The 23395-nt window shown below is 40.2% G+C and overlaps 1 protein-coding gene across 1 annotated transcript in view; it reads right to left on the minus strand.

Annotated features, from left to right (window-relative positions):
* Positions 1 to 16235, minus strand: part of MED13 (mediator complex subunit 13) — an 86927-nt gene extending 70692 nt beyond the window's left edge. The window contains 3 exon segments of the mRNA XM_075074046.1: positions 13387 to 13422; positions 13424 to 13621; positions 16074 to 16235. Coding sequence (XP_074930147.1) covers positions 13387 to 13422; positions 13424 to 13621; positions 16074 to 16139 — 300 coding nt within the window. The 5' untranslated portion in view covers positions 16140 to 16235.
* Between the last annotated feature and the right edge of the window lie 7160 nt (positions 16236 to 23395).

Raw genomic sequence — 23395 nt, forward strand, 5'->3', positions numbered from 1 at the left:
CACAATAAACTGCACCATTTCAAAGGTTAAATGACTGATTTCTATATAGCCCTTTAAGTGATCTCAAATTTACAATAAAATCTTGTGCATCAATTAGAAGCACCATTTAAAAAAAAAGCTAAGAGGTATTTTCAGTCTTTATGACCCATTTTGTTTTGGGGTAGTAGTCTACAAATAGGGGAAGGAAAGGTACAGAAGTGAATCTTTGCCACTATTGCAATAATTCACGGTCTTCATTTCAAAATGATCAAAAGTGTGCACTTGAAGAAGGGAGTATTTTTCCAACCACTTATTTTTCTACACATAACCACTCTCTCTTTATTTTCCTGCAAAGCCACTAGAAATTGTTAGTCTATCAACCAATAGATTTGGTTTAAAACTACAAATGAATCCATAAGCAGAGAGTTTGTCAACATCAGAATTTAGCAGGCTATCAGGATTATACAAGTATTCATAACTAATCTAGTTTGCATCAACTCAGTCTGGATGAGACATTTGTTCCTTAAGGGCTGTGCCTAAACAACAGATACCCACGAAGATCCAATCTCAAATGAATACTAGTATATACTAAAGTCATAAGATGACGACTAGAGTTACAAACAAACTTGCTATAAAAACTTTCATAACAACAATAGCCAAATTCTAACATGCAATCATTTCAATAGCAAATTTAGACAGCTTCGGTGCGACCAGACAGCCATGTTTTGCTGTGAGACCATCTAATTTCACCTATCACATTAAAAAATGAAGATTAAAGACCTTCATTACAACTGACTGCAAGTTACAGGCACTCTGAATCAGACTAGGATCTATTTTAAATATTCTTTCCCTTTATCTCAAATCTTTGGCTCCTGAGAACCATTTTGCATAAAGTGGTTACTTTATTATTACTGAATAGCATGTGCAAATCTTAAACCAGATTAATTATTTGTGTTATTAAAAGGTAGCCCCTCCTCCACCCCACACCTCAGTGTGATCTTGATTGCTGCCAGTTAATGAAAATAATTCTCCCTGACAGTAACAGACCTAGAAGATAGATGGTGTCTGAATTATCTCAATGTTCTAATATGGGTACATGCTAGTAAACTAGATTTTGAATTTCAGAAAGGAATGCCTGTGGGATATTTTCAAACACTGATTACAACATGCAAGAATGAATACACTTTTAGGCCAATTCAGAATACCAATATCCAAATGTTTCTATTCTTAAATAAGTGGTTTCTAAATTGTACCACAAGTGTTCAATTCCCCAGAAGTCAGAATGCAAGTCATCTTTAAAAGGCCTGGGATAAGTTTAATATAAATCTTTCTAAATAAAAGGCATTGTACAAAATTTGGAGGGGGAGGGAGAAGTACTTCGTCAGCCATATGTAAAATTTCATCTTTAAATTAAATCAAACAAACAAAGCAAAAAACCCACAAGACAGACTTCTGGCTGAACTTAATGTCTAGAACAATTTAGAGTAAAGGAGAAGAAGGTGGATGATATTTAATTACCTGGAGAATACTGGGTAAAACTTGATGCTTTCTGTGGGGGTCTGTTCTGTCCCCAATGGGCATGCAACTCTCATTAACATTAATGGAAGTTTATGCACAGAGGGAGAATAGACCCCTCAGTTAGGGAGATCCAGAGACAGTCTCCCAAGTCTAACTACACAGTAATAATCAAATGCAAGACATATGTATATTGCAAAATAAAGGCAAGTTTATATCATCTTGAAGGCACAGTGAGGACTTAATGGGTTTAAATTCAAACAGCTTTCAAAAATCCCATACATACTCAGTTTAACATACCATTATATTTGTACAAATGAATGAGAAGTTTGACAGATTTTGGAATTAACATTCATAATTTTAATTCAAGCTTCAACACACAGTGCCAGGCTTGTCTTTAAATAATTTTTAAGACCAGGCTACAACACAGATCTGAACTCTGTTTACTGCATAGCCTCCACTGTTGCTGTCTTTGGTGGAAAAATACAGGTCCCAGTTTCCCTAGTTTAGGGAAGAGCACTTCTTTGTGGAAAGAGATTAACAAGTTGCTAATGTCTGCCAAGACAACAGCAGATTGCAGTTTTAGAAATGCTCCAGTAGATATCACCTTCTCCATGCCAAGAGAAGAACAAAAACCACACATATAGTCCCATACATTTTCATTAAGTTTTGAGTAATTGTGGCATACGCTATGTGATTGTACAGTGCCTAGAACAATGGGGGCCAAATCTAGCTAAGACCTCTAGGAGCTACCACAAGACAAACAGCACGAACAGGAAGACAAACTAGCACAGACACTAGAAAATCTCAACCCCAAGTACTTAAAGCACTCAAGTCAAATTCCAGTTCTGTTCTCTGTATAGAGCAAGGGTCGGCAACCTTTGGCATGCAGCTCGCCAGGGTAAGCACCCTGGCAGGCCGGGCCAGTTTGTTTACCAGCCGCATCTGCAGGTTCGGCCGATCACATCTCCCAATAGCCACGGTTCGCCATCCCAGGCCAATGGGTGCGGCGGGAAGCAGCGGCCAGCACATCCCTCGGCCTGCGCCACTTCCTGCTGCCTCCATTGGTCTGGAGCAGCTAACCACGCCCAATGGGAGGTGTGATCAGCCGAACCTGTGGACACAGCAGGTAAACAAACTGACCCAGCCCGCCAGGATACTTACCCTGGCAACCCGCATGCGAAAGGTTGCCAACCCCAGGTACAGAGGAACTGCTCAGCTGGTTTAAGTTTCTAAAATTTATGTTTTATGGAGATACAAAGTTCTGTTCTGTCATAATCACTATAAATTGCTGAAATATTTCCTTTTTAAAACTCTAACGTAGTTGTTTGGACTGGCTGTCTTCATTCTTCATCAGGTGATCAGTGTGACTTTCTCAGATGCAAATAGTTCAAGGCATTAATGACCTTGAGAGACATTCCATAGATCCTAATAAAAAAGTTATTTAATCTCTGAACCTGCAATCATCTTTGGAAACAAACGAAAAAGAGTGGTTCTATAAAAGAAGTGACCCTCATTGATGGAATAAGCACAGAAAGTAGCAGAGCACAGAACAGTCTCTGCCAGAACAATAGCAAAACTTGGCAAGACGTTCCTTGAAGGAAACCTGCAGCAAAATCCTTTTCCAAAATCATCTCTTTCAAAAATCATGAATCAGACTCCCAAACCTCATGAGAGTGTCTTTAAAAAAAAAAAAAAAAAAAAAACCCTCAAAACATTAAAAGTTTATTTGCCTTCTGGTTTTTGAGCCTTTGAGGTGCACTCATCACAATTTCAAATTTTTCTCTGCAACCAAGAGGGCAAGAAACAAACCCTTTTTCTCCTTAAATGAATGCTGAGATCACCACATCACCTGTCACCAGGAACTGCGGCTTTAAGTAATAAAATATCATGAGAGCTGGCAACACTGCTTTGCTGCAGGTTTTTTTTAAACGGATCTTACCCTTCTACTCTCAGAAGCATAGCATGAAGAAAAAGAACCTCAAGCCCAAGGCCAGATATGAAAACTGCCATCTAGTAGACCACAGCCTGAAAGGACGCTGGTTTCCAGATCTTGGATGCAAAATTTCAAGCACAGTATTTTCAGGCTTTAAAATGAGTGGGCTCAAGATAAAAATCTCTCTAGGCAGTAAATAGCTACAAAAAGTCTGTTTACTTAGCTGAATGAACTGTATATCCCTACCCAAAAAAAAGGGCTAAATAGGATAAAGGTTTTTACTTTTTTATTAAAAAAAAAAAAAAAAAGCATACTCAAGGTTATATATACACACGATCAGGTTAACCAGCGTAAATAAAAAACATTCACATTTACAAATGTGCTGGATGTCCATGTGAAAAAACAAACAACTTAAACTCAAGTTTCAAAAAAAGTTTTAAGCACACCATCAGCCCAAGTCTCCCTGCCAACTTTTTTACACTGGTTTAAGTTTCTCTTCCAGGTTGCTCTGTGTCTCATAGCAACAGGGGAAGCCAAGTAACAAGGAAACAGTGACACTGACTGTACACAGTCACATCAAATGCACAAAGTAAGCCAACTGGGAGGAGGAAAAATATTTTTACTCTAACCTATTTCCGTTAGTATAATCTTAGAAGTTACTAGTTACTTAAACTAAAGGCTGAACAAAAAAAAAATTTTTTTAAAAAAAAGAGAGAAAGAGGAGAGGGTGTTTTTAAAAGAAGCCTTGATGTCCCTTTAATCCTATTGAAAACACTAATCTGAAGTGCTGTATGTGTACACAATCAAGTACAGCATCAAGAACTATACCAGGGGTGACCCTCCAACCCACATATGATCTTCAGAAGTTTGAGAGCCAGGGTGTGCCTGCGGGGGTCAGGGCTTCAGCCCATAGGAAGCGCCGGATGGGACTCGAGACTTCAGCCCTGCTCCTGCTGAAGTGCTGAGCCCTGGCAGGTGAGCCCCATAGAGATCAAGCCCTGAGGCCCCATCTCCCCACTGGGCAGAAGCCCCTACTGCACCACCCCTCCCCCCCAGTCCTGTAGGTGGAGAATGGGGGAAGTTCCATGAACCACCCTTTAATGGTAAAAGAGCCATATGTGGCTCACGAACCACAGTTTGGCCACCCCAAACTATACTGTTGCAATACAGGCACTCAGTGTGCTATAAAAATAGATAACCCGCACAAGCAGTAGCAGTATAATGTTCCAGAATAGTTACGAAGCATACATAATATGTAGGGCCATACCAAAGTCAGGTTCATTTTGGTCAATTTCACAGTCATAGGATTTTAAAAATTGTAAGTTTCATGATTTCAGCTATTTAAATCTGAAATTTCAGGGTCTTGTAACTGTAGGAGTCCTTACCCAAAAAGGAGTGGGGGGGGGCGGGGAGGCCTGTGATACTGCTACCCATACTTCTGCGCTGCTGCAGATGGCAGTACTGCCTTCAGAGCTGGGCAGCTGCTAGCCAGGAGTCCAGCTCTGAAGGCAGAGCCACTGCCAGCAGACGCGCAGAAAGATGGCATGGTATGGTACTGAAACCCTTACTTCTGTGCTGCTGCCTGCAGAGGTGGGCCCTCAGTTGGCAACCGCCACTCTGCAGCCCCCAAGCTCTGAAGGCAGCAGTACAGAAGTAAGGGAGATATGGTATGGCATTGCCACCCTTACTTCTGTGCTGTGGCTGGCAGGCGCTGCCTTCAGAGCTGGGCACCTGGCCATTAGCTACAGCTCTCTGGCTGCTCAGCAGTAAGAGTGGCAATACCACAACCCTTCCTAGAATAACCCTGACACCCCCTGCAACTCCCTTTGGGATCAGGACCCCCAATTTGACAAACTCTGGTCTCCCCCATAAAAATCAGTATAGTATAGGGTAAAAGCACACAAAAGACCAGATTTTATGATCCGTGAGGTGTTTTTCAGTGCCACGAATTTGGTAGGGCCCTAATAATGTGGTGGTGAGGATAATATAGACACCTGTCTACTGGGACCTGGACTGAGACCATCATTTCACAAAAGCCATTGAAAAGTCTTCAGATGGTAAGCCTTCAAATAACTGGTAAAAGTGATAAGGAGGGTTTTAACCTCAGGGTTATCAGAAAAAAATCCAGTCTAGCCTCTCTCCTCCCTCTCCCAACAACAGTGTATGCCATAATCCACGAAATAAGATTAACTTTCATTTTGCTTCTCCGTCCCTGGATTAATAATACTTCATTCTCAACAGTATTCCATTTAAACTTTGCCCCACTCTGACCATATATCTTTAAAATTTAAAAAAAATAAATTTAAGTCTTAAGTGAAATTAAAATGTATTATAAAATGGAGGGAGTGTTACTGAAAGCAATGGCCAAGACAAAATAGCTCACATTTCATATTTAAGAAAACTACTTATTCAAGTTGCCACCGCCAGAAACTGAACTGAAACCATTTTAAAAATCTAGTTTGCTTTCATCAGATTTGCTCTTTACTCTCGTTTTCCTCAGTCCAGACCCAACCCAATGAAAGTCAGTTTCATTTTTGTTTACAGTCCATTTTACTTTTAGGTACTCTAGGATCAGCTTATTGCTGCAAAATGTAGAAGTATGGTTTGATTAATGCAAAAACTTGTACTAAGTTTTGAAGAAAGCTGTCATGAAGTGTTCTGACTCAGATTTTGTAAAACATTTTGCTACCAAAAAAAAATTAAAAAAAAAAAATCTAGATTTGTGGCTAAACTGTTACTTGTCAGCATCCTTTTACTGTAAACCATCCTTTGCTTAATGTATACTTAGAGTAATATAAAACAGGTTTGAAACTTTCAAAACCAGTAACATAAGACTCAAATAAATATTCAACATGTTAAAGGATTTCCAAGAACCCATCAAAATCCAACACCTTTATTTCCTCCAGTACGTCAGGACTTGTCTACACTTACTACGCTGCTGTAGCACTTAGTGAAGATGCTACCTATGCCAAATAGAGAGCTTCTCTTGTTGGCATAGATACTCCACCACACCAAGAGGCGGTAGCTACGTTGATAGAAGCCCTCCTCTTGACATAACACTGTCTACACTAGAAGTTTGGTCGGTATAAGTGCATCACTCAGGGGTGTAGAAAATCCCTAATTTCGTAGGGCAAACCAGGACTCAGAAACAACACCAATAGACATAGTTGTTGCAACATCAGCTACGAAGAGGATAAATAAATCAGGAAGCTATTTTTAAATTATATTCAACGTTCAGTAAACTTTTAACACATATTGAGAAAGAACTCAACGTGTTTTAAGCATCAGCAAACTATGCAGATCGCAAACGACTTCACCTGGCACTTTGAACGACCATTTTAACATTACGTGAAAAACAAATCACTTCTCAGAATGTGTGTACATTTTCTTGCATTTACTTTCTTGTATCAGGTTTTATGCAGAGGCTTTAAAAAGCCTATTGCTCACCTTCCCTCTCCACAGATCCCTCAAAATAACAAACTTCCTTTAAGACAGTGGTGGGCAACTCGCGGCTTGTCATGGTAATCCACTGGCAAGCCACAAGACAATGTTTACATTGACCATCCGCAGACCTGCGGCCACTGGAAGCTCCGGGCAGCCGTGCCTGCGGATGGTCAATGTAAACACTGTCTCGCGGCCTGCCAGTGGATTACCCTGACAAGCCGCAAGTTGCCCACCACTGTTTTAAGAGCTCTCATTTAATAGCCCAGTCATAAATATAGACTGTATAAATCAAAGTTTTGCCTTAATCAAACCACACACCATACTAAAAACTCAACTTATGGCGGTGGAGGGGATAGGAGAGGCTGTCAGCTGATACACTTACTACAATTTCATTCTGCATCAATATACAATAAAGCCTTAAGCCAAGTGCTACAATTTAAAAACAAAAAAATTCCAAAATTAAATCAAAGCTTAATTTACATTAGGATTAAATGTTGGAAGATACTGACCATTATTGGATTTAAAAAGTAATAATTATCTAGTTAACTTGAGTAACAAAGAGTTCAAGATTCTATTACTATTAGAAAAAGTTGCAATAACCTCCTCTGATCTGCTCCACTTCTTTCTGTCCTCTTCTCTTTCCCCCCCTCCTCTAAAGATTCGTTCTGTTCTTTATCTTATTCTAATAATTTTTTCAACCCCTCTGTATATGAAATAAGGCAGAATAAGATTTGAAACTAACTGGATTTTTAACTATGTAATACAAATTGATTTATATTTTAAATGTTCATATTACATATCAAATGTTTCAACTATAGTTAACCATCTGCTACCTTAACACAAGACTCGTGTATTATATACATTGTTCCTGTTTGTGAGGGGTTGCATTTGTATTTTTTTTTTAAAAAAAGTAAAATATTAATAGGGAAAGAAAATATTTTCAATACATCATTCACTTATGAAAATAGTAATTACTATGTATTACACACAGTAGATGTTTCACATGTAAGAACAAGTTCTAACTAAGCCCAAATGCAGCAGACCCATTAAAAAATGCATTTAACAAACACACTTTAATCCTATTTCTAGGAAAAAAAGTATTTGTGTTCCACAGAACAGCCTCTGGGCATCCACACTTTTTGGACAGTTTCCTTGACTGAGAACCAGTTCAGATATAAGCTCCAGTCCAAGATCACATATTCTACTAAACTGTATCATACCATATCTACTGTCACTATATTTGCAACAAGACACAAACTAGACTTCTCTTAAGAAGTGTTAAGTCTTTGCAAAAAGTGTGAATGCAATGTGTATATTACCTATAGGTGTATTCATCAATATTTTTTACCTTCCCTACTCATCCTCCCAGAGGAAAATAAAAGCAGAATAGTTACACTTCTGGAGTACGTATTGTGCTTGCTTATAGGGTTTTTAAGATTGCTTCAGTCCTTTGTAACTTCTTCATGAAGATCAAGTTTAGCTTGTCAAGCCAGACACGGCAACATTGTGTTTTGACACTGTGCAGAACACACATATCCCACAATGAAGAGAAAACTGCAAGCAAGTGTAAAATATAAACTGGGACATTTAGCCACATTAAACTTGACAAAAAAAAATATTTTTTTTTAGTTTGGAGAGTAATTATGCATACAGATAGATTTCACTTTCCTTGATCCTCCAGTGTATTTTTCCCTGAATTTCTAAAGTCACATTCTGCATAGGATATTCAATCTGGAACAACTGAGCTGAAAGTCCACATCTGCATGCAGTAGCAATTTTCACCTTACTCCACAGATGTGAAGCACAGACATGTTATCGCCGGCACAGCAAAGAGCTGGAAAGATTTAAATCAAACAGCACCTTCAAGCTATTATGCATATCAAATAGCAAGATACAAAACAAAAGTGTTCTGTACAGAGAATGCACAAACAGCACTGAGCAATGCTTATTAGCGGAGTTTTGCTGGAATTGACATGCCTCCACATGGAGGACACCAAAATGCCTAAGAACATATTGTACAGTGAACTTTAATGGGCAAAAGATCTAGAAGCAGGCAGAGGATGAGAAAGATTTATTGCTACCTACTGCAACATACAGACACTTAGGCTCACTATATTGACACCTGGTACAAAGTTTTGTAGTGTGACATTTATCAAACAGAAGAGTATATGTCAAAAGCAAGCCCTGCCAATAAAGTGAGTAAACCATTAGTGAAGTGGTTCTCAAACTGTTTAGTGGACCACTTGCTAGGAGCCTGTAGAACAGTAATTGGCCACATGATGTTGGCTCTTACACTGGTTTTTGTATTAGAAGTTAAAGATACCTTAGTACTTCACTGGTTCACATGATTTGGAAGTGGAGTGGAGAGGATCCATGGGACATACTGTTACAGCACTGTCCCCATTATGAAAGTTTGAGAATCTCTGCACTATGCACTTCCTTGCCTAAGATACAGAAATATCCGCCGTCATTTGGAAGCCACAATAGCTCAAGACTGCTTGTCATTTTTAACATGAAGGACAAATATGCATGTCTGCATAAACTTCTGAAAAAATTTTTAGATATCAACTGTTGTCCTTCTTATAGCTTGCACCTTCTCATAAGTCTAATGCAGAGCCAAGACTAACATTAATTTATAAATTACTCCCCCACCAAAGCATGCTGTACAAACAAATAAGGAGTCTAGTACAAAAAAGGATGAAGTTTGTAAATATAGGGCCAAAAGTAGAAAAGAACATGCAAATTAAAAGGATATTTTTAGTAGTTAAGAGATATGAACTGAGAAAGAGAGAGGGAAAAAGAGTTCCACATTATACCACTCACCACAATAAAGGTGTAACTTGCTTGCCAAAAGCACAATGGTGGAATCCTTAAAATGTGAGCGAAACTCAGAAGTACAACTATTGCCTCAGAATTAGGTCTTGAGCACAATCTGGACCTATATAACAAACATTATCAACTTCAACCCCCATATTTATATAGTCAGACGCTCTGACGAGCACAGAGAAAGTATAATATAACTATGGTTGCTCAAGCCAGTGAGATCAGAATGCTGCAGCATTCTGAACAAGCTTATGTAGTGGAGACATTCTACTTTAAGCCTTGCAGGGAGGGATTTACTATGATCGTGCCTCACTGTTGCTACAAGACAATATCATTGCAAAGTTGCCACAAGTACAGCAGATTAAATAGTTTTCCTAGAACATTTGATATTGCACTTTTAGAAACGGTGTGACTGAAAAACATGAAAATTCTTAACCAGAGTCACTACCTCTGAATAAATCCCCTCATAAAATTGGGGAAACAAGGAGTAGAGCTCCTCACATCAACAACCTCTACCAGCAACAAGACTTATACCCAAGGCTCAACGTAGAGAGTTCAGATACAGCCAGCTGGCAAAATCATTCAGACAGTCTGCCAGCGCAGAGGATGAACTTCTACAGGGCAAGAAATACACAATTGCATGTCACATAAAAAACATTGATACTCCACTATGTTTAGACATTATCTTGCCAGGAGACCCTGTAGGTTTTCAGAAAGATCCTTGAGGGATATGACATATGGCATCCTTCAACAAGTTGTTCATCACCAAGAGCACCTTCAAAACACAAGCAATGTTAAGCTACAACTCATGGCAAATCAAAAGCTGCCAAGAAGTCTCACATGCCCAATGATTTATGGCCCCTTAACAAACAATTTCAACTCCAAAGGGAAGCTAGAATCTAGACTATTACTGCTATCCAAGCAGGACTGGAACTGAATAACTGCTGCCTTCTCAAATCATTTTTCCTAAAAGAGGATTGTCACTCAGCAATAAGTGGCATACTCTCTAGCATCAGAAGGATGTTTCTTAAACATAATGGAGTTCCCCATTCCTCCTTAAGGATGGTCAACACCCTCAGTTTGCTAAGCAACAGCATTGATAATGCCTGGTAATTTATCATAGCCACACTCTGTTTTCACCAAACAATATGAGCAAGGATCAGAACAACAGATAGCAGGCCTCATCCTGGAAGCAATTTATCTTTTCCATGAGCAGTGTAACAAGGATGGAGCAGAATGGGTTAAAAAGAAAAAAGTCCATTAACCAATAATTCATTGCTATGTCTATGGATGAGGCCAAGTAATATTGTTTGGGCTCAGTTATAACAAAGTTTTCGCATAGAAAAAGGACAGGGTTCAGACAACTTCCCAGCTACCCCGCCCCCCCAATCTAGCTGCTTCATTTCTTATAGATCACCTACGTAATTGCTCTAGTTATAAGGATCCAAGCTGACTAGAACCTTGTGACAGCTGATAATGGCTTTTGAAGGCTAACTTCCTTGTTGGAATGAGAGGTCAGGCACATTTAACCACCAGGAAGATCAAAAAAAGTCATGAGCTGTTAGCCTCACAATCTGTGTGGAAACCAAACATCTCTTGTGCCAAAACTGGTACGGAATAGAACTTGTACTGAAATGCAGGCAACAATGATCAAACATCCCCAACCCAAACAAATTAAATATCCAAAACAGACCCAAAGATAAGACTGAGCAAATAACCAATTCTGTATGAGCACCTCACTAGTTCTAGATAAGACAACTCAGAAGTTCACTTCCAGGAAGGCATATGCTGGCCCATCTACTCTGAAGTCCAGAAGACAATCTGTGAGCACCACAAACATTAGCTCAGAGAATTCAGCTACAAGGTATCCCCCCAGAGGCTGATGGAATCTTTTACCAGGTTCCTCCTGATTACTACTTTAAGTGAGTGATTTTAAAAAATGCTAGATACTGACCAAATAAAATGTATCACACTAAATACAGCAGACAAGTTTGGAAACTTGGGCTCAGTCATATGTGAACCTGTAGTTTAACTTTGTGCTCATGATCTATTAAAAAAAAATCTAATATTCTTGTCTCACCCGATGCCGTAACAGCCAACACCATGCCAAAACTTACACTGACACTTCTACGCAAGTGTTGGTCTTTACTAAGGAGTAGCCTACATCTCACCCAAGAAAAGATGGCTCCTGCAGGTCTGGGCAGAGGACATTCATAGGGCAAACTACACAAGTTGTAGCTGACTACTCCATAAGAGAATTTTCCATTTCCAGGATTGTTAGGTGTAGCAACACTATTGCAATTCCTGCTAACTCAAATACAATATCAGAAACATCTGTAATTTTAGTACTTGAGTCTTTTCCAGTACATAATATATTTTTATTGCATAAAACATGAAGGTCCTTCTTATAAACTTGCTGTACACATGGAAATTCTACAGATTACAAGACTGTTTCAAATCAGATTGCTTCAACTTCATATTTGCTTTTTGGTATGTCCACAATTACACGAAGACTATTAATGTATTCTAGTTCTCTCAAGTATCATTTATTCATCCAACAGAAAACGTTTCCCTGAAAATAACAAGTTCTTACAGACTTCCATTTTCATCAAAAGCACTACATACCAAAACTAGACTTAATTTTAAATTCTGCAATATGAATGCTTTTCATTATTCTAAAGTACAACAATATGACTTCTTAATAATTTTGTAAAAAAATAAGTATCCATAAGCCTACTGGGGAGACTGTATGCAAAGGTAGTGGTTTAAAAATTAGTTCTCCAAGCAAAAACATAAAACAGGAAGGAGTCATCTGTCAACAAGATTATATTAAAAAAAAAAGGTATGTGTTATCATTTTATTTTCTAAGTCAAAATTTTCAAAATAAGATACCCAAAGGTAGGCACCAAAATCTAAATTCAGACACCAAAATAAGAAAGGTCTGACTTTCAGAAGGGTAAGCCATCATCACCTTTAATGGTGACAGTAACCTATTTTAACAGACACAGCACTTCTGAAAGAAAACAAGAAAGTCTTAATATACAAGATTCTCAGGATTCCCTGCTCCTTGAGGACCCTTATTCAGGCATCTTTATTTTGAAAATTTTGACCATGTTTATATTCCAGAGACAACTCCATCTGGTTCCCTAATTTTTTCCCCCCATACCTTAAAAATGGCATGGAGTTTTAAGATAAATTCTGATCACCTACAAATGACTTTATACCAAAACATTTTAATAATATTAAATCATCCACATCTAAGCCACTGCCACAGAGTCATGCATTTCTTTGTTTTAAAGAGAAAATTCTATCCAAATTTGACTCACTTTAGTTTTCAAAAAGCATAGGATAAAAAAAGTAAAAAGCGCAAAAAATTTCTCCATGAATATCTAGCACCATTTCTCTCAGAAGAAACAGCCACCCTAAATACAGTATCAGCACACAACTCAAAACAGAAGTTCAGATTTGATAAGATTCCACAATCATAGCAATTCGGTTTCCTGGAAGGCCCCCACTCACCACCATAAACTCAAAGTGATAGAGGTTGTAAGTATGACATATCACTATAGAAAATAAATCGTATGTCATTATAAATACTACAATGGATAAAGTGGGAACATTTAACTATGGAAGATAGCATCCCTTTGTTGACTGATTGATTAGATTTTGTTCACGCCATTCCCTTTTACCTGAGAGATCATGATGAATAAGATCAGTAAAGTTGGGGTCATCGCCCCACCAAAATATCCACAACTCTCTGCGTCCAGGTCTCTGATCGCGCCGCCAAACACTCAGTACGTCAGCTTTCAGACAGCGACTGAAACTGCTCAAAATGGGATCCTCCTCCGTTACCGGAAAGAGAATTGGGGCAGATGTTGGACCCTGCCATACGTATCGTTTCCATTTAATCCCAGTCAAGTCAGCCTGTGGAAGAGGAACAGAAAAAAAAAATTAGGTGAAAAACATTTGGGGGAAAACAAGGTTTACTAAATCCTGAAGTTACTTCTAGTTCCTTGATTAGAAGGAAGTTGCAAATAGGACACTTGGCAAAAAGCTACCAGACAAACTCTAGTTCTGTGATTTTAAAAAGAGAGAAAAAAAGAAAAATCCATGATCCTATGCTTTTAAGTGAAATTTACCAAAATAATTTCTAAACTATATTGTACTCTGTTGAATATGAGGATGATGAAGACAACTTATATCCTAAACCAGGGGCAGGCAACCTATGGCACATGTGCCGAAGGCAGCATGCAAGTTGATTTACAGTGGCACTCACACTGCCCGGGTCCTGGCCACCAGTCCAGGGGGCTCTGCATTTTAATTTAATTTAAAAGGAAGCTTCTTAAACATTTTAAAAACCTTACTTACTTTACATGCAATAGTTTAGTTATATATTATAGACTTATAGAAAGAGTCCTTCTAAAAACGTTAAAATGTAATACTGGCACGCGGAACTTTAAATTAGAGTGAATAAATGAAGACTCGGCACATCATTTCTGAAAGGTTGCCAACTCCTGTCCTAAACTATGACCTGCATCTTGCTTTACCTCTATCTTTAAATAATCGCTTAAGTATTAATATCCCAGAAGCAAAGTTTCAATAAAACTGACCAAGTTCTTAAATGTCTGCACTGTTGTTGTAGCTGCGTTGGTTTACGCAGAAGAGACCTGAAGAAGAGCTCTGTGTAGCTCGAAAGCTTGTCTCTTTCACTAATAGAAGTTGGTCCAGTAAAAGATATTACCTCACCCACTACCTCACTGATCATGTATCTTGGCAAACACTTTTTTCCTTAGCCTTGATCTTATGCATGTATGCTCACTCTGTATATTTTAAATTACACAATGCTTTCAGGAAAACTGTATATAATAGATCTACCTTCAATGAACACTCTTAACAACCAGTACTTTGAAAGATCTACTGGTAACAACTTATTTTACAGAGAGGGAATATGTCAAGTTGCAACTTTTCAAGTGCACCCACTGTACCCAATGCCATCATATTCTCCCCTTCTCCCACTCCCAAAATTAAATCATGTTATTTTTCTGCAAAAAAATGCATTTAACTCAAGTCTGAAACTGAAGTTATTATCCTGTTAGCCACAACACTTTGTTTTGCTCTATATCTTCCTATTAGCAGAAGTAATCTCTATTCTTGAACTACTGTTTACAAAGCAACACTGTACCAAAGAGATCAAGGTTTAAACTCTGACCACTTCTTAAATGGAACAGTGACTCAAAAAGCATGGCAGGAGGTGCCAAATGGATTCAGCCTTATAAATAAGCATATACAAGGGGGGGGGGGAGGGTCCTTGCTAACACCATCCCTCCTTCTCCCACATGGTTCTAATCTCTCCTCTTCCCCCAGATATGACACAATAATTAAGATTATTGCACAGTTTTATCTAATAGGGTAGCCTCCACCACCGCAGTAAGGAGATGAGGCTTCGGACTCAGTGTTGCTAAGGAATTTGCAACAGTTGGTACTTTTGAAAGACTTACAAGATGTTGTTCATACCGAGCTGCAGACCTGATGCAGCCTTCATACTGGTATCCTGCAGACATGATCAAGCTGCCCAGATTCCACTCCCCCAAAATACACCAGCAAGAACAGCCAGACACAGGGTTTACTTAAAACAGCCTCCATAATAATAAATAACAGTCAGCGTAATACAAATTAATTTGCATTAAAAGGAAAATGAAACAGACCAGCAATCCCCATAGCCAAAAAAAAGTGCACTATATTCCAATCCAAAACAAGTTGTCTTTAGGAGCTGTCAAACGTGAAGATTAACAGTTTAACGGTAAAAAAACATAAGGATGTGAAATGGTGCACAACACAAGTATAGAATGGCATGTGCCTTTGTAAAAATATATCACCAAAACCAGTTTAAAGAGAAAAATGATAGACAACAGAAAGCAAGGAAAAAGTGGGGATTTAGTTGAGATTTTTCTGGGGGGTCACTACAGGGGGAGAGGAAGCAGAAAAAGTTTGCCTGAGGAAAGGGGAGAAGTGGAGCTACATACCACCTCCTGTCAGGACTAAAATAAAGATATGAGAAGGTATAGCTAAAAAGATTAATAGGAAGCAGAAAAAGTTGGGGAGAAGGAAACAGAAGAGGAAAGAAAGTGTTGGGGTAATGCTAGCCAGAAAAGACAAGAGAAGGAGGGAAGGACAATATTACATAGCCAGGGGGGAGGGGGGGGAACAGAGGGACATAGAAAAGCTGGCTGGTTCCAGACAGGGCCTACTCTGAGGACTCATCTAGCAGAAGCTATGCTAAAAATGGCTGCTTTGCTTCCACTACCCCTTCCATCCCCCCACCTCAAAAAAATCTTTCCTTCTGTGAATAGTGTGTCTGCAGCTGGTGGACACTTACCAGACAGAAAAGGTTGGAATGGCAATCCTCCAGGCTGGCCCCGTTCGGCACGAAGCAGGAACTCATCCTCACAGCCACAACCCACACGCCATTATCCCACAGCCTCCGACAAGAAAGAAAGAAAAAGAAAGAGAGAGAGAGAGAGAGAGAGACTGAGAGAGAGAGAGAGGGGAGGGAGAGAAATAGAAGGAAAGGAGGAGGAGAGGTTGGTTACACACGCACAAACACCACAATTAAATAAGGGATTTTACACACTGAGACACAAACGGGGGGGCGGGGAGAGGAGCAGTGAAAAGTGGGCAAAAGAGTCAGAACCTTTCCTCCTCTTCTGCCAAAACAGGGGGTAAAGACAACAACGGGAGAGAAAAGAAGGGTCAATAATCCAACGATGGGAGATTAAGATACACAATCCTCCCTGCTTCTCTTGTCTACTCAATCGAAGACCAAGGGAAGAGAATACAGTAGCTCATCCAACGAGGGGAGAGAAGTGGGGTAATTAATCCAACAGGGCAGGAGGTAAAATGGGTTCACGGACCCCCCCCCCCCTTATCTCAGTCGCCAAACGAGGGAGTTGAGGAATAAATAATCCAACAGGGGAAATTAATCCAGCAACCTCCCTGCTCTTCCTCTTGTTTCTTAATCGCCAGATGAGAGGGGCAAATAGTGGAATGACTGCGGCTGAGTGATAGTGGATCGATGAGTCCGAGGGGAAGAGAGTAAAGCGGGGGTGTCAGATTCTTCTCCCTCTCAAAATATATTCCAAATAAATTAAAAATTAGATCAGACAAAAACTTCAGGTGTCAGAAACTAGATACATTTTAAGAATTCCCAAGAGTGGGGTAAAATTCTCCCGGGGTGTACCCCAAAATCCGCCGGAGGGGGTTCTTCAGTGAGAAGCGGACCCCGAACGCCCCTCAGCAGCAACCCAGCGAGGTATGTTTTCTTGTGAGCATAACCCCCCTCCACAATCCTCTTATCTGAAGGGTGAGACCCAAATAGTCTCCGTTGTGCACGAAGATCCTAGACTGGGGGGGCGGAAGAGAGAAACTGTGGCGACCCTCAAAGTCTCTTCGGGCCAGATCTTCTCGCGGGGGGGAGCCCCAGTTTTTTCAGAGAGGCAGATGAATCCCACGAAGTCTCTCGGCAGCAGGGGCCTACCCCAAAGTTGAGCCGAACCCCACCAAATCCCCACAGATGGGTGGGTCTCCGAACCCAAGTTTCCGCGGCCGAGGGGTTCCCTCCGCCGGTGCGAACCCCGCAAATCTTCAGATGGAGACGTCTCGTGATGAGGGCTGAACCCCACAATCTCCCTAGCTGGGGAGGGAGGGACCGACCGCAGAGTCTCTTCGGGGGAAGGCCCTCCCAAAGGGCGGGCTGAACCCCCAATCCTCTCAACCGCGGAACCCACGCGGACGGGGGGGCGAACCCGCAGATCTCCCCAGCTAGGGGCTGAACCCCGAGTTCTCCTCAGCCGGGGCGCCGAATCCCACACACTCCGGCCCCGCCGCCAAGCGCGGAGACAGAGGGACGCGGCGGCCGCAGTCGATGCCCCGAAGCCCCCGCTGGCGGCCTCCTCTCTCAGCGGTGCCTCTGTCGGCGGCTGCCCGGCCGCGGCATCCTGAGTGCCCGGCTCCCGTCAGCGGGTCACCCCCATGTCGCGTTCCGGGGAGAGGGGGGGATTGTTCTCCCGTCTAATTCCGAGCCCCTTTTTCTTTAATGGCGGCCACAGGGACGAGAGTCCAGGCCCCCTTCCGCTCCCTGATTGGTCTCTGCTGCGTCACGTGGGATTGAGCAACGATGGCCGCCGTTGAGGTTCAGGGAAAGAGGCTGCAGTTGCGCAGCCCGGCCGTTAGGGTCTCCGGCAGCGCTAGGGAGCTGGGAAAGTGGGGCTCACTGCTCGTTGAGAGAGCGCCATCTAGTGGGGCGAGCTGTACGTTTGAAATTAATTTAAACCTCAAAGTTCTGGTTCGAATCCCACCTTACCACAAGGCCTCACATTTGACACTGGGTTGAATTGTGTCTCCCCAGCTCGTACCATGCTGGGGTTTGACTCCCCACTCAAAGTGCTAATTCAAATCCCCCACAGGAGTAATCCATTTTTGCATCCCCGCAGCATCCAAACAGATGCCAAATGTCAGAGGGGTAGCCATGTTAGTCTGGATCTGTCAAAGCAGCAGAGAGTCCCATGGCACCTTATAGACTAACAGACATTTTGGAGCATGAGCTTTCGTAGGTGAATACCCGCTTCATCGGATGCATGTAGTGGAAATTTTCAGGGGCGGGGTGTGTGTGTGTGTGCGCGCGCGCGCATGCAAGCACGCTAGAGATAATGAGGTTAGTTCAATCAGGGAGGATGAGGCCCTGTTCTAGCAGTTGAGGTGTGAAAACCAAGGGAGGAGAAACTGGTTTTGTAGTTGGCAAGCCATTCACAGTCTTTGTTTAATCCTGAGCTGATGGTGTCAAATTTGCAGATGAACTGAAGCTCAGCAGTTTCTCTTTGAAGTCTGGTCCTGAAGTTTTTTTGCTGCAGGATGGCCACCTTAAGGTCTGCTATAGTGTGGCCAGGGAGGTTGAAGTGCTCTCCTACAGGTTTTTGTATATTGCCATTCCTAATATCTGATTTGTGTCCATTTATCCTTTTCCGTAGAGACTGTCCAGTTTGGCCGATGTACATAGCAGAGGGGCATTGATGGCATATATTACATTGGTGGATGTGCAGGTGAATGAACTGGTGATGCCAAATGGGTTCAGATTCTAGCCCCAGGTCCATCACTCACCCAACATACCCACCTATAGCTAGGATGACCAGATGTCCCAATTTAATAGGGACAGTCTCAATTTTTGGGTCTTTCTCTTATGGAGGCTCCTATTACCCCGCCCCCCCCCACGCCCTCCATCCTGCTTTTTCACACCCGCTGTCTGGTCACCCTTGTTGCCAGTTTTGGTTAGCTCTATTCCTGGAGATCTCATCACATAACAATCTTTAATTCCTGGACACGCCAGGCCAATCCTGGAGGGTTGGCAACCTTACCTGTAGCATCTGCTAGTAACCCAGGGATGGGGCCCAAAATCCAAGTCTTATCAGCTTCTCCTGCACACTGGAAAGAAGTGTTAGTCTTTCAGGTGCCACCAGACTCCTTGTTGTTTTTACTGGAAAGAAGGACTCAAGTCTTTTCCAAATCTTGGCACAGGCTGATAAAGGTCAATGCACAAGAGTAAATCGGCACTTTGCACTTACAGAGTGGGTTTTGCATCTTAAAATTCTTTAGAAATTATAGGCATGAACAGCACTCTATGTATTCCATGATTCTATAGCCATCAAATCTACCCTGCTGCAGAACTGTGCTTCATTTTGAGAAAAATATTTTTTAGCATGCATGGTAGAATAGGCTTGTTCCTATGGTAGTGAATGGATGTAGTTGCAGAAGCAGTATGAATTCAGAGTTCAGAAGTGGAGGTACTATAGTATCATAAAAAAAAAATTAAAAGGTAAAGTTAATAGTCAACATTTTATTAGGCCTATCATCGTGGGTCTATTCTATCACATTCAACAGACTGCAGGTAGAATACAAACTTTAAAGCTTTATTATTTTATGTGACTCCATATATATTATTGCTATTAGCTATATTTTAAATTTGAAAAAGTGGCTCCAGCAAAGGAAAGATACCTTCAAATATTTTGGCTAGCATAACATTTATATTCAGCATATTAAATCAAAGCTACGCAACATGATGATGTTTCACAGGCCCTGAAAATTATTTCAGGAACCATGAAGGTACTGAATGTCTACTTTCTGCAAATCTTGAGTAGCAGTGGGAGGAAAGGACACTCTATAAATAAGTTTATAATATAAAAAAAGACAATGAGCAGGTGTAGATTTATCTGTTTCTAAGACAGATAAACTTTACTTCTCACACAAAGACTATTTTTGTATGTCAGTGTATGCAAGCACGATTTTCATTTATTTATTTTAATTAGAACTAAACTGGAATGTTTTTAACCCAAGAGATTCATTCCCTCACTGCTGTTGTAAATATAGCAGCTAGGGACAGGGATGGGCTGGGAGGGAGGGTACTTTGGAACAGAAGCCCCTTTCCAACTCAAAGCAGAAGCAGATGGTTTCTCCACAGTGACTGAAGATGAGGACAGCAGTAGCAAGATCTGTGCTACTGCAGTACTCAGAACTGACTCCTCTGGGCTGCTTTGGGTACTTAGACGCACACAAAAGACCTCCAAAGTTTCAATGTAGCACTTTGGTCGTTAGAGTAATTATCTCCCTGCACAGAGATAAAGAGTTGTTTGCAATGTTATTAAGTTATTAAGTCACACATCCCCAAGGAGAAATTCAACACTTTGAAGGAGCTAAAAGAAAGAAGAGTTCAGCATTCACACAGAAGTACTGTTGTGGTTTCTATCAAGCAGCATCTTTAGGAAAAGATAGGATTTGATTGAGGGAATGGAAACATGGGAATACCACACACTGTAGAGCAGATTTTCAACTGTAGAGGTGTAAGTAGACCTCTCTATTGATTTCATTAGAGTTACATCACCTTCCATCAGCTGAGAATCTAGCTCTGTCTCCTTAAACAGCACATACTAGCAGAGCAAATCTGGAGTATAATACCAGCTTTACCACTGATTCACTATATAGTCTTGGGCAACTCACTTAAGTTCTATGCCTCAGTTTACTTATCTGTAAAATGAAACTAATAATTGTATTTAACTATTTCATGTCATGTTAGTTAATATTTGTAAATACTTTGCTATCCTTATCTAAAAGGTGCATTACAGATGCAAAATATCTGTCCAATAATATTGATATAAACATGCCACCTTCCTAAGAGGAGGGAGAAATAAAATGTATTTAAAAATCTTTATCTGAAGTACTAGTTGATCTATTTCTTCTCTTTTTCTAATTTGCCATCCCTCTCCTATATTTTATCTGAATTAAATTATAAAATCATCAAGCCACTAACTGACTTATTTGTTCTATGAAGAGTCATGCACACAAATGGGGCTGCATAAACAATATTAAGATACACTGGATAATAGTCCATGTTTTCCTAATCATGTATGGTCAATTTTGTACCGTTAGGTAGCTTTGAGCTGAATTTAATAAATACAATTTGAAAACAAAGCCTCTTGAAACATGCAAGAAACAAAACAAAAAAAGCCGAACCATTTTGTGAAATACTGGTGCTGGAGATAGTACAGTGATGAAGGCTGTCTAAAATAGAATGTACCTGAGCAACTTCCAGAAATGCATTAAGGAACATGATTAGCATCTGTCACATGTGCTCTTTCTTTCTCTTCCTCTCCCAAGAGGGAAACTGTATGGGATTTTTTATTTTTAATGTAATATTTTATATGTACACAGTACACTGTGCTTTGTGCTAGGCAAAGGCAAGGTCAAAGAAACACATCTTGCATTTAGAGCAGAAGGGAGTGAGGTCTGTGGTGATTCTAAGGCTTAACATTGTATAATAAAAACATCAAGAGTTAAGAGAATGTTGATAATCCAATTTAAAAATTAACCAGTCTTTGGAAAGGAGATAATGGGGGAAATGTTCAGCATTGCACAAGACTGAAGCCAATGAAACTGATAGGAGTTGGCAGTTGAAACCCAGTGCAGTACCTTAACATTTTACTCATTTATCCCTACATATTATACCCCCTTCACTTTTCACTTGGCTCCAAATCACCATCTAAATATCAAGCCAAGAAAGGGGAAGAATATCTTGTTTTCCTTGTAGGCAGAGGTGTTTGTTTCAATAATAATAATGATTTGCGGAGAAGGAACAAAAAGCAAATACTTCTTTCCCCAACATTGTTTGCATTTCTAAACTGTTCCAGTTTATGCTCCCCTTTCCCTTACAAGATAAAACATTCCCCTGTTGAATAAGAAAAGTCAACTGATTACATACAGGTTGTCCTGAGGAATTTCTCCGTTGAACGATTTTGAAGAAAATGGTAAATTCTAGTAAATTTAAAAAAAGCAGAGAAGGCATCCAGAGGATACCAGCAAGAGCATAACAAACACAGCTTGGGAGGTGAACAACATGACCCAGCATCTCTTCCAGTAACACCATTAAATGTTTAAGAACAAGAGATGAAAAATTACCCTGGTGTAACCAGTTTATGATTGTGAACCAGAGGTTGCAATAACTGGCCCTCCCTACAGCTGACCATTCCCTCCTTAGCACTGCCTCTCCCATCACTCAAATATCAAGTCTCACGTCTTCAAATCTGTCTCAGTAATTTTTAATGCCCTAATAATCATAAAATATATGAACCATCAAATAGAATTGCCTCCCATCTTTATTCCCCTCCAGTTCCCAATCTACTTCCCTTCAAGAATTCATATTTTTTGTTTGCAATGGCACTAATACACCCTGTACCAACACCATTTTTTATCCTTTACTCTAGACACACCCTAAGTGGCTATAAGGGAATATGAGGGGATGTCTATACAGCAAAGTTATACCTGTATAAATGTGAATTTAAAACAATATAGTTATACCAGTATAATTCCGCATGTTGACACACTTATTCAGGTATAAGAATGCCTTTTCTTGGTTTAGCTTACATTGCTTTGGAAGGGGTTTAAGCTAAACTGAAAAGGGACTCTTATTCGAGAATTCATGTAACTGTATCGGTTTAACTATACCGTTTTATTATCCCAGTATAACCAGTAAAACTTCCTGTGTCAAGAAAAGCCCTGAGACAAGGGAGGGAAAGGGAGTCTAATTAGTTGTTTTTCCTCCCAAATTACAAAGTGGAAAAAATAAGAAGAGTAACTTAAAGTGCCCACCTTCCATCTTAATTTACACCTTCTTCTGGCTGCTCAGTATGCAAAGTGACACTAATTTAGACACCCACTTAACTACTTGTAATTTACACTAATTTACCCACCTCTAAATTTCATCCATTTACTTTTGTTTCACCATCTTTTTTAATTAAAATCGTTCAGATACTTTTTGGGCACATGCAAATGACTATCTAGATAACACAATGTATTCTGCTAATTGAGGTACATGGGTCACATGCCAAGTAGCCAAAGTTACAGCAGTTCAAGTGATTATTGTAATAGTCCATCTGAAGCATATGTCAGGTCATATAAACTTATGACAGATTTATGCCAACAGTTCCCCTGCCTCCTTGATACAGGGAATGCAACCACTGCTACAGAATAATTAAAGAGATCACAACATTAGAAACAATAGAAAGGACTAGTAAATAATACAGATAAAATACTATAAGATTAAATTTGGCCACACAAGAAGTACCTTGATGCAGACTTTGTTCCTAGTGGAAGGAGGAT

This window comes from Chelonoidis abingdonii, chromosome 20 (genome assembly GCF_003597395.2).
Source record: "Chelonoidis abingdonii isolate Lonesome George chromosome 20, CheloAbing_2.0, whole genome shotgun sequence".
In the NCBI taxonomy this organism is placed as follows: domain Eukaryota; kingdom Metazoa; phylum Chordata; order Testudines; family Testudinidae; genus Chelonoidis; species Chelonoidis abingdonii.